The sequence below is a fragment of the Nothobranchius furzeri genome, chromosome 7 (assembly GCF_043380555.1).
Source record: "Nothobranchius furzeri strain GRZ-AD chromosome 7, NfurGRZ-RIMD1, whole genome shotgun sequence".
Lineage (NCBI taxonomy): Eukaryota > Metazoa > Chordata > Actinopteri > Cyprinodontiformes > Nothobranchiidae > Nothobranchius > Nothobranchius furzeri.
The window spans coordinates 57,057,437-57,072,772 of NC_091747.1; the positions used below are offsets into that span (position 1 = coordinate 57,057,437).

At 42.5% G+C, this 15,336-nt stretch overlaps 1 protein-coding gene across 1 annotated transcript in view; it reads right to left on the minus strand.

The window, feature by feature from the left end:
• The window catches only part of dap (death-associated protein), a 23,063-nt gene extending 8,117 nt beyond the window's left edge, over positions 1 to 14,946 (minus strand). The window contains exons 1-2 of the mRNA XM_054751089.2: positions 14,340 to 14,946; positions 11,602 to 11,701 (exon numbers count right to left, since the gene is read on the minus strand). Coding sequence (XP_054607064.1) covers positions 11,602 to 11,701; positions 14,340 to 14,394 — 155 coding nt within the window. The 5' untranslated portion in view covers positions 14,395 to 14,946. The remainder of the gene's footprint in view (positions 1 to 11,601; positions 11,702 to 14,339) is intronic.
• Positions 14,947 to 15,336: the final 390 nt, after the last annotated feature.

Below are 15,336 nucleotides of genomic sequence, written 5' to 3' on the forward strand. Positions count from 1 at the left end.
TACTCCGGGGGTACAGGGTACCAGGCCCTCTGACATGGGCTGTTACACCCCTGTATGAACGGTGCCAGAGCTTGGTCCACTTGCCGGCAATAAGTCTGGATCGTTCCCAGTGAGAGTTGGACTCCGCCAAGACTGCCCTTTGTCACAGATTCTGTTCATAACTTTTATGGACAGGATTTCTAGAGGCAACCAAGGTGTTGAGGGGATCGTTTGGGAGCCTGAGGATCAGGTCACTGCTTTTTGCAGATGATGTGGTCCTGTTGGCTTCATCAGAACGTGATCTTCGGCTTCGCTGGAGCGCTTCGCAGCTGGGATGAGAATCAGCCCCTCTAAATCTGAGACCACGGAGCTGACGAGGAAGAAAGTAATTGCACCTTAAGCCCATTTCAAAGGGGGGTGTCTATTCCTCATCCCACATGGGACCCGACTGGTTTAGGACAGCTCTTTTGAGGACACCATCACACGAAAACAGCACTCCCTCCAGTTTTCTTTGCCGATACAAATGCTTGTTTGCTGATTTAAAACATTTAAAGGGACTTTACGGAGTTTTGAATTTTTATGCTCACGATTGCCCCCTCAGGCCAAAAGTGTAACGGCAGCTTCAATAGTAGGCTCGTGCACGAGGAGCGCATGCTGTATGTGCACACTCCTTAACGAAAATAACAGCTGTGTGTGTGTGTGCGTGCGTGCGTGCGTGTGTGTGTGTGTGTGTCCCAGAGGAGAGAGGACAGGAGAACGCGCAGCTAATTAATTAAATAATTTGGTTCTGTACCTTTCTCTCCAGCACAGCCGACAAAGGTTTATGGTGGGTCAGTCCTCCTGCATGCTCAGATCATTCCCTTCCCTTGCTTGAAAAATTGTTCCAAAATGAAAGTTGAACCCACATCTTTTTTATCTGTGAATTCAATGCCGTTCGGCGAGTCTCAAATAAAAATGTGGGCATCTTACTGTAAAAAAAATATACCATTAATGTAAAAACTAAACTCAAAATAAACTATGTTCACATCCAGAATCGAACCCGGGTCTTCCGCACGACAGTCCGACGTCTTACTAGATGAGCTATAGCGCCTGTTATGTTTTATGTATCTGTAAAATTTATATCCTTGATGACAGCTGAAACAACGTTCAAAGAACAATTCGGAGCGAAAATGGCTATTTTGTTGCTAATTTGCAGGAAATACCTAGAAGAAAGTAGCTAAGGGTCCTCAGAAATGTAGCTAGGTTCATCACTAGGTGTTAGAAACAGCGACAAAGTCGCTGAGTTGGCACTACCTCACGCTCTACTGCTAAAGCTACTGATAGCAAATGCTACGGGCTATGCCTGAGAGTGAACGCGCATGAAGCAGCCTGCTCGACCCGAGCAGCTCTCTTTTTCCGTGATTTTACAGAAAAACAGGCAATCACAGTAAAAATGCCAGGGCTCATTCTACAGGACCAGGGCATTGCAGGAGAATGTATGAAGAAGAAATTTATTATTTCTATACATGTTTTGGCCGTCAAACTTCCATAATGCCCCTTTAATGAAGATAACAAAGGTAAAAATGAATCAGTCCGGAGGCAGATGCTCCTTCACAGGGCCGTTTCCGACTTCAGAAGGACTGACAAAAATCAGAGAATACACTGCAGAAAAAAAAGCGAGATAACTTGAAACGCGTTAGCATCAAACTTTCCTCCTTGTTACTGGGGTTTGGTAAAAGGGCCGACTACCATAAAGCCTGTCAGAGAGAAACGTCTAACTCAGAAGTAGAAAGAAAACGGGTTTCATGTCAGACAGAACGCTAATTCAGGGTGCTAAGAGTGCTCTCGTGTGATTGGCTAACAGACAGCTGCAATGTGACAAGTTGTTGCCAGTCGAAAACAAATGTCAGCATGAAAAGGTTTGATTTAAATAAAAAGCTGCAGGTATAAGTCGTGATTAATGATTAATTCATTATTCGGTTTTTAATGATGAGGAAAAACTAAATTCTTTGTTAGAAGAGCGGCGAGGCGGGAAAAGCTGAAGTGACTGAAACCAGAACTGCTGTTTAGTGAATGAAAAGAGGAGCGTCGGCATGTTGTTGCAGAGGAAGCCTGCAGGAGGCAGCAGAGAGCTGTGCATCATCACAGAACAATTGCATAGAGACAAAGAGTTCCTGGAATAGAAGAAAAAAAGAAGAAGAAAGAGAATAAAGAGATGATGACGGAAACCTAAATAAGAAAAAGGGTGAAATGAGCATGACTTTTGTTTGTTTGCCGTTTTATCTCTCTTCGTCGTTAGCTGTGAATCCACTGCCTCTGCTACCCCACCCATCTCAGTCTGCTTCATCAGAGCAGGAAGTTTGTTGCCGTGGGCGAGGTGGTGGTTGCCCTGGAAACAGAGGCCTGTTGCCTACCTTCCTCCTCCTCCTCCTCTCACGCTCCCTCTCTTTCCCTCCTTGCAACTTTTTTCACCGTGAGCTGTCAGCTTCCTGAACGTTTCTCCACAGATCCTACGTACAGTCTCACTCCCAGGAAAGGTAATGCTGTGTTTAAAAAAAACGAACTCCTACATCTTTGCGTTTCAACGACACCCATCCTGTCCCAGACAATAATCTCCCTCAGCCGCCTGTCTGTCCATCTCCATTAGACTGGCTACAGCAGGTGTTCCCTGACTACAATGCTTCACTGGCTGCTTCTAAAGCACAATTTACCGTGTTGCCACCTGCTAGACGTCTCTCAGCTTAACGCAGAGGGACGGACAGATTGTGTGTCCAGGCTGGGATTCTCACGGAAAGGTAATTTAGGATTAAAGATGCACCCAAAAACTAAACCTGCTACAAACTAAAGTTAAAGAGAGTATGATTCTACGTTTTATTATGTACATGTTTGGTAGCACAAAGAGACAAAGCAGCCAATCACAACAGTGAATGGATACATGTATTCATCCAGATGTGATGAAGAATCTTTGAATGGTTTTTGGTGCCAGATGTGCTGGTTTGAGTATTTCAGTGTTTGAGAAAAGTATCCAGCATGGATGATAACGTCTCGTTAACGTCAGAGGTCAAAGGAGGAGTGAGCAGACACGAGAAACACCCGTACCACCAAGGTCTGTAGAGTAACATCTCATAACCACCACATGTTAAACCTGGACAACAGCAGATCACGACGGACAATAGGAGAAGGTCTGAGGACTTGGTTTCAGCGGCAACACTCAGATGGTCAGTCAGAATCTGATGGCAGCAACTTGAAAGCCTGGATCCACCCTGCCTTGTATGCAGAGTCCGAAATTAAATTTTTTACTCACCGGCCAAGCATATTTTTTACCGGCCAAAATTCTAAATGATTTAGATCTACCTAAAGCATGTTATTCTATATTATGTTGATTCCAAACAGAGTGACAAAATAATTAAAACATCAATTAATAAGAAAAACAACTCTTTTGTCATTTTTACTATATATTTATTTATTTTTAGAGATGTTTTTATGAACTCTTTCATTGAAATCTAGTCAGACTCCTTGTTTTCTCTGTCCATGAAGTCTGGCCTCCTGCTTCTGACACCGTCTTTGTGCCAAAGCATTACAGCCTCATTTGGGTCATAGTCCTTGATCTCTGGAGAACACAGCTGCACCATGAGAATATCTGAAAGTGTGTCAGGGCTAGGGTTGTCACGGTAACCGGTGTAGCGGTAAACCCCGGTAAAAAAGTTGACAGTAATAATAACCGTCTTGTTTTTAAAAAATATATTATCTCGGTGGGTTACCGTGGCTGCGGTGTAGGCGCGGTGACCCTTACCAGCCACCGTATCATCTGCTGAAGTTGCCGGCGGCACATGCGCACTTTGTTGTTTACGACCAAAACTTTCTTTAAGCTAAAGCTGAAATAATGGCAGGAGGAGACGGCAGCACTCGGGACATTTATTATCCCTCAAAGAAGACAAAGTCGGAAGTATGGGCATTTTTTTGGATATTTGAAGAATGCCGAGGGACAGTTGTCTGTGAAAGGCAGCAACGCTACGTGGCCATCATAATGTAGCCATTGTCTCACGACTCCATCTCCGGTTCGCCACTTTTCACAAAATCTTATGGTTGCCACTGGTCCTGGTGGTTTTTCTTCCAGTTCGACGAGTTTTCTTTTGGAAGGCTGGCTGACTCCAGTTAAAAACCCCCACATTTCACCGCTAGTTTTAACACGAAGCTAACTGCTAACTTGATAAACCGATTGAATGGGATAGGTGCAAATGACGTTGGATGCGGCGCTCACGTTTCGCGTACGTTGCATGCAGGCGGGAGGAGTATCAGAAATCCATGGAAGATGACTGATAAACTTAACTTATTTGGTGCAAACATTTACTCACCAGGTGGCAGATAGAGCTCACAAATTTACTCGCCAAATGGAGCAATTTGCTCGCATTTGGCGAGTGTTAATTTTGGACCCTGCTTGTATGGTTCAGACGGGCAGTCTTGTTGCTGACCATGTCCATCCCTTTACGACCACGTGAACCCATCTTCTGATGGCTTCCTCTAGCAGGATAATGTCACAAAGCTTAGATCTTCTCTAACTAGTTTCTGGAACATGACCACGAGTTCTCTGGACACCAATGGCCTACACAGGGACCAGATCTCATTCCAGCCCAGAGCCTCTGGGATGTGGTGGAACTGGAAAATCACATTACAGATGTGTAGCCAACGTATCTGCAACAACCGTGTGATGCTCTCATGTCAACATGGGCCAGAACCTCTGAGGATTGTTTCCATCTCACTTAGAATCAGTGTCGTAAGACTTAAGGCAGTCCTGAAGTCAACATGGGTCCAAGGCCTGGAATTAACTTGCTTTATAACATCGAATTGCATCTTTGTTCACATACTTGCTGAATGGCGTGTAGTAGGGTTGTCGCGATACAACTTTTCACTTCCGATACGATACCAATATTGCAGCCTTCAGACAAAGATATCAATCTGATACGAATGACACAGACTTTCACCTATTTTGTAGTGTGGAATGTGATATTTCCTGTCATTTCCGTCCACAAGAGCCAATAACAGTGAGTATGAAAAAAAAAATACAATTTTTTTTAACCATTGGTTGCAAAAATGTGAACCTTAACGGACTGCTCATATATTGGGAGATTTTTGATGCAGTGCGATATAATCCGATAGTGTTTTTGGGTCGATATCGAATTACTTTCGATATTGAAATGGGACATCCCTAGCATGTAGCACTGGACCATTCCTCTAGGGGGCACAGTAAAGCACTCAGACTGAATAGGGAGCCGGGTTTGTGGGGTACAACCAAAACAAACATGGCGTATATTGCTGGGTTTCACATGACTTTGTATTCATGTCACCAAATGCAGATGGGGGTACGGAAGTAGCCGGCGCTGCAGAGAACCTCATTTACTCTACAGTTATTACAATCACTCTAATCGGGACAAAGAGAAAGGTTTTACTCAAGTCCCGAATGTGGTGCGTCACAAAAGGACCTAAAACCGAACAGAAAAGAAGACGGCAGAAGTGGATCTGTAATCTCTGGCTTAGAACGAGAATTTACAGCGATCACTTTTTAAACAGGTAAGGGATTACAAAATGTTTCATGGCATTTTATTAAACAGTTACTGAGAAACAGCCATAAAAATGGCAGGAAAACACAGTTTGACACAGTTTTCACGTGTCCTAACCACAGTTTCAGAGTGCTAATGTATTAGCAGTTAGCTTAGTGTTGTAACATGGCGTTTCTACCTTATTAAAATCAAACAAATGTTTCAGAAATTTGGATTTCAAAAGGTATAAAAAGTTAGTTACAAGTAGATCCTGGCACATACCCATCGTTAGCATTAGCAATAGCATTAATATGAGCCAATGAATTAAAATAACACAAGTCACTACTTACAAGAGCAAAAACAAGACAACGGCCATTTAAAGCTTCTTCGGTTCACCAAATAATTAACCTGAAATAAAATAGTTGGAGTCTTCCACAACCACCACTTCAAAATCAACGCAGGGCAGCCATTTTAAACATGCGTGCAGGTCGTTAAACAGCAAGTATATTCTTGGCATAAACTGGTAGTTGCAAGGTGTACTCAATAAAATTTTCTGTTCAATTTATTTACACAGATCTTGCAGAATGTTTAACGTAGGACAATAAGCTCTAAAACAACAACAAAAATTTGTACAGCCAAGATAATTTCCATCTGTCCTTGAAGAACGTCACAAAACAAATTAAACCGTATCTGTATCTCATCGCTCTGACATAAATGTCTATCAGCCTCTCAAACACCACTTTTTTTCATACCCATTTAGTTGACCTCAGTTTCCTACATGTTTTGTCTATATTTTACTGCGTATCAACTAAAACAAGTTAAATTTTACAAAGATTCCAGCCCTAAGAAGAGGAAAACACCATAAGAACACAGAATAAACAGGAAGTCCAGCTGTAAGAAGCACCGCCACAGAAAACATCCTGACAGTTGGCAATGTTCTTGAACCCTGCTCGCTGCTGTGTATTACTTGTCACTTGCCATTTATCACTTCTCATTAACACACACACACACACACACACACACACTGTGAATGTGCCACCTGTACTAATATCCACATTGCTGACAATGTTCTCATGAATACTGACCAAGAACGGGAGGGAGCCGAGGCCAAACATCAGAAGCTACATGCACTTCATTCCCATTGCACGATGCCACAAACGGTACAAATGGTTGCATGCAAGGAACCGTGCTAAAGTGGAAGCGAAACAAGAATCGTAGCCTGAAATTGGCATCAGTGTGATGTAAAACTTGCAAACCCAGGCTGTTTACAGCAAACAATGGTGCTTGTTGAATGTGCTGTTCAGGCTAATGCAGTAATTATGCAGTAATCATGTTTACTGAATTAGCTGGCAACAGTAAACAAAACATCTACAGCAAAAAAATAAATAAATAAATGTGTACGGCACAGGATTATAGAAAAGCAAAAGAGGCTAAATTACACAGTTGCAATTAGCAAGCTGCATGTTTGATTAGCATCTTACAAACCTGCACATTTGTGCATTGAACGGATTCATAATTTACGTCGGTCTTATAAACACCAGCAGGGTGCTCAGCCCCACCGACAGTTTAACCACAACTATTGTCTAAAAGATGCACGCTATGTCTTTGTGGATGACTTGCATTTAATTGTGATGTGCTATGAAATCTTCTGTCGCTCTGCATTTCCACTACTTCTGTGAATCAATCTAATCATCCTGCATTTTGTTGCTATTCCCCTCTTAACGTTTAAAGTAACATATTTTTTTTATTTTAAACTAGAGCTTTAACATTATTCTCAGTGATTGTTGGGTTTGAAACTTGACCAGTTTCATATGACACCACTCTGCAGCCCTCTGCTGACCAAAAACTGCACTTGATAGTTTTGTGGAGCGGGTAGGTGTCCTAGGGGGCACTCTTTACATGCTTTAGAGCTGTTAGCTGTAATGCTAGCAGTTAGCATTTTCAGTTTGTCAATGAAAAGCACAAGAAGATGAAAAAGAAGTTTGCATCAGGAAATAAAAGAGTAACGTCTTTGGAGGTGAAGCAAAGAGCTAAAACCAGAGTGAACATAGGCACGGCCTACACTAGTTCAAGGGAGCTAAAGGAGGCTACAAGATCACGGACTGATAGTGACCTGGCTTTGTTGCCAATGGAACTGTAGGTAATACTATTTTTGTCCAACAGTGTGGATCTTTTTACTTTATGGTTTCTTTTAATATTAAGCCTGATTCATATTTCTCCGTCAGCTCCGCAAGGGACAGACACGCACGGATTGACGGAAGCGTTTTGCTCTCATACTTCTCCGTCTCCTGGGGAGTGTTGCAAAGCAATTCCCCAAAAGGACAACAGAGGGCGTAGCGCTGTTCTGTGGTATCCTGTCATGTCCAAGATAGTGTGTTTATATTGTGTTTGTTGTATACAAGAGACTTTTTAAAACAGACAAATTTGTCTCTCATTCTCCTCCACCTCTTCAAGCGCTCGCCACCTCAAAACCCACATTTCCTGTCATTTCCGTCCACGAATAAAATGCCTGCTGCGTATCTTTTCACTCCTCCAGTCACGGGAGAATTAAATGTTCATATTTTAGAGTTTTTTCGCGAGGTATTCTTCAAGCTTCTCTGTGTCTGCCGCTAGTTATCCTTGGCTCTCTTTATGTTTTTGAGGGCGCAATGGTGGTAGTGTAGACAACAGCGGCATCCTGACCAATCACAAGCTTGCATTCTCCGTCTCGACGGACGGATGTTTACAAAAGTGGGCTCGACTCCATACGTACTTGTGTGCCTGCCAGGGTCCTACGCAAGGACAGATAATGGCGTTGCGTGTCTCCGCACTGACGCAGGCGGAGAAGCATGACTCAGGCTTTAGTTGGCTCATGTTAGTGTTAGCTTGTTGTTAGCCCTAGCTACAACGGGCTGCATGCAGCAGGGTTGTTCACAAAAGTTGTAATTCGACTTTCAACCAGTAGGGTGGAGAAGCAGGAAACTGCTCAGTGATACTTTAACAAGTAAAACTTCTCATTTGACTTCTCATGTTATTGGCCACGATGGCTCCACCTCTCTTCTGCTTAGCGTTGGGTACCGAATTCGGTACTTTTTAAGGTACCGACCGAATTCCATAGTACCGACTGAGCACCGATTCACGTCATTTGAAACGGTGCCTCGTTTCGGTACCAGTCCTTCATAACGAGAACTTGCCTAGACAGCTGCGCATGCGCAAGAGGGTTATGTCGTCGGTCGCTGCGAGCGATTTGTAAACAGAGCAACATGGTAGAAAGAAAGCACGCTAAAGCTTGGGTCCACTTCGCTAAATGTGATGGGTAACTGGGTGATGATTAAACCAGCAACAACGATCCAAGTGAAGCTGGGCGTACACTGTGCGACTTTTTCACTCGTAGCACTCAGCTTCAGCTCAAACTGTACGACTTCCTCGCAGGGCAGATCTCACGAGTCATGTGCTCACACTGTACGACCCAGTTCTCGGATGCGACCTGACTGCTCACACTGTACGTCTGGTAGCAACACGTCGGCCCTAAAAATATGCTAAAAATTGCAGTTTTTACACAACACGTCAGACTTATTTGTCTTGTTTTGCCGGTTGTCCTTCAGGAGTGCTGCAGGAGGACACACAGGGATTTATGGGGGTTGGATGAGGAAAACGAAATAAAGAAAGTAAATCTGTGTTTTGTGATCAGTTTAATTTGACATGAACACGACAAACACGCTCTCTTGACAATCTTTGTGAGTAAAAAAACCTGTAGAAATTAAAACGAACAATGTGTGTTATTAGGGAAATAGCCGGCGAGCGGTGTTGATGCAGGATTGCGCATGCGCCGTGAGCGGTTCTGATACATTTTGGGTCGCAGCTGCTCGCAGCGCCGCTTCAACAGTGCGATACCCTCACGAGGGACGAGCAAAATATTAAACACGCCAGAAGTCCGTGCGAGCTCACGATTGCTGATCGGTAGCTGGTCACGTGGTGTTAATCGCCTCTCGTAACCCCCTGTACACTACACGACGCAAAACTCGCCCCGATCTCGTGGATTCTCGCACGAGTGGAAAATCGGCTCAAAAAAGTGAAAAAGTCGCGCAGTGTATGCCCGGCTTAAATAAAATGTTTAAGATAACGTTAGCGTGATATGTTAGCTCCCGTTCCGCTAATGGTGCGTTCGCTTTCTCCTCGGAACTCCGAATTTCCGACTAGAACACGAACACGCTCTAAAGTTGGGCTTCACTTTACTAAATGCAACGGGTGAATGGGTGAAGATGAAACCAGCGACAACGATCTAAGTGTGAGGCATCATCGTTTTAATCTGCTCCAGCAGCTAAATAAACTGTTTAAGATAACGTTAGCTTGATATGTTATCTTCCATTGCCACCATTGTCATCAGCTAATGGTGCGTTTGCTTTCTCCTCGGAAATTCTAACTTCCCAGTAGGAAAAATCAAATGAAAAAGGACGGCAAAAGGAATGAAGATAGACAGTAAATTTAGTTCACAGTAAAGATGTTTGCTTCAGTTTAATTATCAGCTTATAAAACTACAAGGACGATGTTAAAATGCAAACAGTTGAATGTTATTTATCGTGATATTTATCAAATATGGTTATATATTGAGAAAAACATATATTTAATTATAAAAGAGAATTAAAATATCCACAAGCTACTCTCCTGTGGAACCAGCTCCCAGCCTTAGTCCGTGAGGCAGACACTTTGTATACTTTTAAGACTAGGCTTAAAACATTTTTATTTGATAGGGCCTATGGTTAAAATCTGATGTTAGACTAAATCTGGACAAGTGGGGGAGTAGAGGGAGGTGGAGTGTACAGTCGGTAAAGACGGCTCTTCCTTGCCCTGCCTCCAACATGCCTCCATCTAAATAGGATAGATTATCCAGAGTTTTCTCTGTAGTTATGCTGCTATAGGCTTAGACTGCTGGAGGACACACTGACCACTTTTCACACTCGACTACTTTCTTCTACAATCTGCTCTTTAACTGTACTATTTTGTGCAATTTCAGCTGTTAACTTTATTTTCTCTGTAAGTGTTTTTCTCCCCAGAAGAAGCTACAATGACGTTCTGCTGAGCTGTGGTGGCCTCATGGAGGGGGCCATCGACTAGCACACTGCTGCTAACCACTTAAACATTCTCCCTCTCCTGATAATAACTTTTTGGTTTCCTTGACTTTTGATGTGCTAATACCAGTTTATCCGTTTAATTATAGATCCACTAGGATAAATACAATAAAGTTTATCTTTCACCAAATAGAATATTTACTACGACATCACAATATAACTATAGACACATTACTTGTCCGTGTGTGTGTGTGTGCGCTCTGTCTTCTCAATCCCCAGTGAGTCGTGGAGGATGGCTGCTTATACTGAGCCAGGATTCTCTGGAGGTTTCTTCCTGTTAAAAGGGAGTTTTCCTCTCCACTGTCGCTTTATGCTTGCTTGGTATGAGGATTGCTGTATAGTCACTGACACTAGTCAGTGACTTGATGCAATTTGCTGGGTTCCTTATATAGGAAACACTATTTCTGATTGGCTTAATGAACTGATCTGAATTGGAATTTTTATTATGTGAAGTGCCTTGAGACGACTCTTGTCGTGATTTGGCGCTATATAAATAAACTTGAATTGAATTGAAACACTCAAAAGTATCTAAAATTGGCACCGTTAAGTACCAGTATCGATTCCTAGGTACTGGGAATTAGTACCGAATCGATTCAAATGTCAAAGGTACCCATCCCTACTTCTGCTAACTTAGCATCACTAGATTTGGAGACCTTAAAGGCTGTTTAAATAACATTTGGGCCATTCAACACACCAGATGACTTTCTGAGAAACTGTGACTGCTGCCTTCATAAAAGGTCATCCAACTCCAGGCACATGCTTCAGCTTTGTCTTTGTTCAGTCTGCAGCAAAGCTGCAGCACCCATGAATGTGCTGTCCTCTATCATCATCTCTGAGTGTATAATTATATGGAGTTTACACGGAAACATCACAGCACCACGTTATCGCTACCTTATAGTTACAGTGACTTAAGTTTAACCACAAACTAGATGTTACATTGAAAATATATATATATAATAACGAAGCCAGAAAAACTGCATTCAGTCCATGAGCGTTACCTGCTGCTGATGTACTCTTCTTCATCATCCTCTTTCTGCGGAGGTTCAGGCATGGCAGGTGATTGGTGTTTCTGCACTATCCTCATGCCCCCTGCTTTTACTTAACGAAAACACACAAAAACACACACGATGACTCCCTGATCAGTTTTTCAACACAAATATCAAAACTAGAAATTTTAAACCAAGATTGCATTTGAAGACTCGTCAAAATTTCACAGCAGTATATATAAAAAACATTTTATAAACATTTACACGTCCATAAATGACCATACACAATTATTTACATAGATTCAGGTGGTTATAAGTTACAGGAATTAGTATACTATATATGTAAGCCTGTAGTTTGGCCATAGAGTTCAGTCGTGGGTTGGAATCTACGGTTGTCTTTCAAATCGTCTCCACGTGCAAAAGGACAGCACAAGGAGTAAATAACATAGTGTATTAATCGCTGCGGAAATCAGTCAACAGGGTAGTCCACCATACACCATCGAAGAAGTAGTACCTCCATCTGATCACTTTCAAAGTCTAAATCATCCAGCGTTAATGCCAAAGCCATTTCAAACGAGCGCTGTTCCTGGGCCATCTTTGTAGTTTTCTGCAGCTCTGAAACCAAGCCTGCTCAACATCTTTCCACAGAGTGCTGTGATTGGATGGATCTAAAATTATTCAGGCTGGTGGTAGACCTGCTGAGGCCACAACAGGCCTGTTTCCGCTGTCGGAACTTCAGGGTAAACTTACAGGAACTTCCCGGCATGCAAAGCCTCTACTTCACCGGGCTGGCTGAACAGCAGGTTCCTGGGCCTTTTCCAGGAATGTTCGGAGTACCTGAAGAGAGGTAAGGACTCGGAATAGCCCGGTGGAGTAGCTGAGCGGAACCTTTGGTTAACTTATTGGTTGTAACACAGTAGGACATGACATCACTAGATGCCGTCCAAAACAACCGGCATTAAAAGGGTAGCTTGTGACGCAGAACGGAAGCAAACAAAAATAAAAAGCGATCGAGCTGCTAAAAAATTACTAAACGCGGAATTCCCTCTCGATAGCTGAGAGGACCGGGACATCTCAACTATCATAAATACCCTGTCCCAGAATATACCCTGAAGTTCTGACAATGTAAACACGCCTTTAGAGCGTAGCTAGACCGATCAGCAGAGCGAAATCTTCTGCTATTGCAACCGCTTTATTTAGATTTCTAGACTAAGCTACCGTAGCACATCTGGGTGGAATTTTGTCATTTTTCCTTCAGAAAAAGAATAACATTTGAAATCCATTGAAATGTAAATTTACATGTACATTACATTTACATACATAGCCCAGGACTCAGTCCAGGACTGACTTTTAAAAAAATCAAATAAAATCTTTAAATTTTACTCGTTTGGTTTTATGTTTATGCATCTCGTACACACAGTAACCTAGGCTATTTCACAAGGCTATTTAACTGAGGCACAAAATCTGAATCTTCTGTACAAGGACATTTTATGGTCTATTAAAATGTTAAATAAAATTTAGCATAAGGTTCAGAATAAAATACAATATTTTGGTAAATGTATGGCTAATTATGGATAAGTTATGGTTCATATTTGGCTTTATTGTGGGATTTTGGGATGGTTATGGCTATGCTTTGGAAAGCCACATTTTATTTTGGGTAATCTTTTGGCAAACTTATGGTTACACTTTGATATCCTTTGGCCATTTTGTGGTATTTTGGGGTTCTTTTTGTATAGTTATGGTTGTGCTTTGGAATTCCACAATTTATTTTGGAAGAATTCTGGCAACCTTTTGACAATCCATAATTCTATTTTGGCGTGCCTTATCTGGGCCATATTTGGCCCATCATTCCACCCAAAAGAGTACCAAACTGGCATGCCAAACTAGTGCCAAAAATTATTCTGGCAACCTTTTGACAATCCATAATTCTATTTAGGCGTGCCTAATTTGGGCCATATTTGGCCCATCATTCCATCCAAAAGAGTACCAAGTCTGGCTTGCCAAACTAGGGCCAAAAAGAATTTGCTATCTGGGAATCTTATAAAGTAAGCTCTACACAAAGTACTGTGAAATATTTGAGTTTAGAATTGTTTAAAGACACTTGACTAGCTATTAGGTTGGTCTGTTTACCCGCCATTAATCTTTGTTTCTCCAAACTGAGGTTGTTCAAGTAACCATCTACATGTAGGGCAGTTATACATTTTCCACGGGGATACCGTTGGAACGGTGTAAACACAGTTTAATGACTTTGAATCCCTCAGCAGGCTGTTTAGCCTACAGCACTAAAGCGCAAACATCAGAACAGCTGATTTGTAGCTGAGCTCGTTCAACTTCTTCTCCCAAGGGTTCGTTTTTTAAGCAACACGTCGAAGCTTCACACACCGTCCGTCACGTGACCTAATCTGTAAATAAATACGTGACACCTGGCCATAGGTCGGGTGCGAGGTGCGCTGTTTATCTCACTGGGCTCGAGGTCCTGCCAGAAAGCACCATTTTCCTCAGCTTCTCGCCAGTCTGCGTCAACACTTTCCTACCAAACGCCTCGCGAGGGTGTGCGGTGATTATCTCATCCCAATCAGGAAGTAGGGAAATGTGCGTAAAATAACTGACGCAATCTGGGTTGTTTTCCTGCCAACTCAAGGATTGCTCAATAAAAACTCATCATGCGAGTCTCCCCTCGAGGCAGCACAAAAACAAAGGCCTTGGGATCTATGTGAAGAATTAAAAACACAACAGTCATGGAGGCTTACCTGCAGGGAGATGTCCGCCTTTGGTTTCATTTTTCTCCTTCGGGGGGGACGACATGCTCGCTGTGATCCGGGACCCGCTGCGAGGAGGAGCCGACGTGTCCGAAAAACCGATTTCTGCGCTATTTGGCCTCAAACTGGGGACTACTCTTCACCCTGGATCGTCAACGTGGCTTTTTCCTGAGCATTGTTTGGAAACGATGCGTGATTACGTCACGCAGCCCACCGTAAAAAAGCGTGCTGACGTAGCCCGCAATGATGAAACGGACGTGACCTGGAGATGGCCACGCTATTTGTTTTCTTTATCAGATAAACATGTTTGTCATGTTGGTTAAAGTTTTTCCGCAAGTTAACAAGAAATGTCGAATCTAATCATAAATGCAAGGACACAAATAAATTAAAATAAATATCAAAGCAAATAAAGTCAAACACATGAGCTTGTTAGATCATAAACCTGAAGCTGGGGTTCCCCGAAGGACCTCATCAGCTGCAGGCCTACCAAAGACCTTGGAGATGAGCTGGTTCTGCCCCATCATCCCAGGTGAAGCATTCGATAGTTCTCCAGTTCTTCTTGGTGGATGGTGCCATCATCTACCTGCTGCAGAGATCTTTGACTCACCTGGAGGACATATTGTGAAAATGGGAAAGACTGATCTTTCTGTATCCATCTCTTAGTTAGGACTGCTGATGAGCCAAATCAAAAGCAGCAGGATGAGCAATGAAAAGCTATAAAAAGCTGTGCTGCAACCATAAAGATGACAAAGAGTAAAGATCTCAGAGACTGCTTACTTTCGTGCTTTTGCACCACAGTCGTGACAACATGGACTCACCAACACAAATCAGTTTTATGACTAGTTTTACTCAAAATAACTTTTATTAAATACCAAGTTCACTTTTTCTTCAATACATTTGCTGTGGTCACTAGTTAGTTTAGGTGAGAATACTTTGTAAATGCATTTTGTTACAGAATACTAAATACCTGCTGTAAAATAAATTTTGT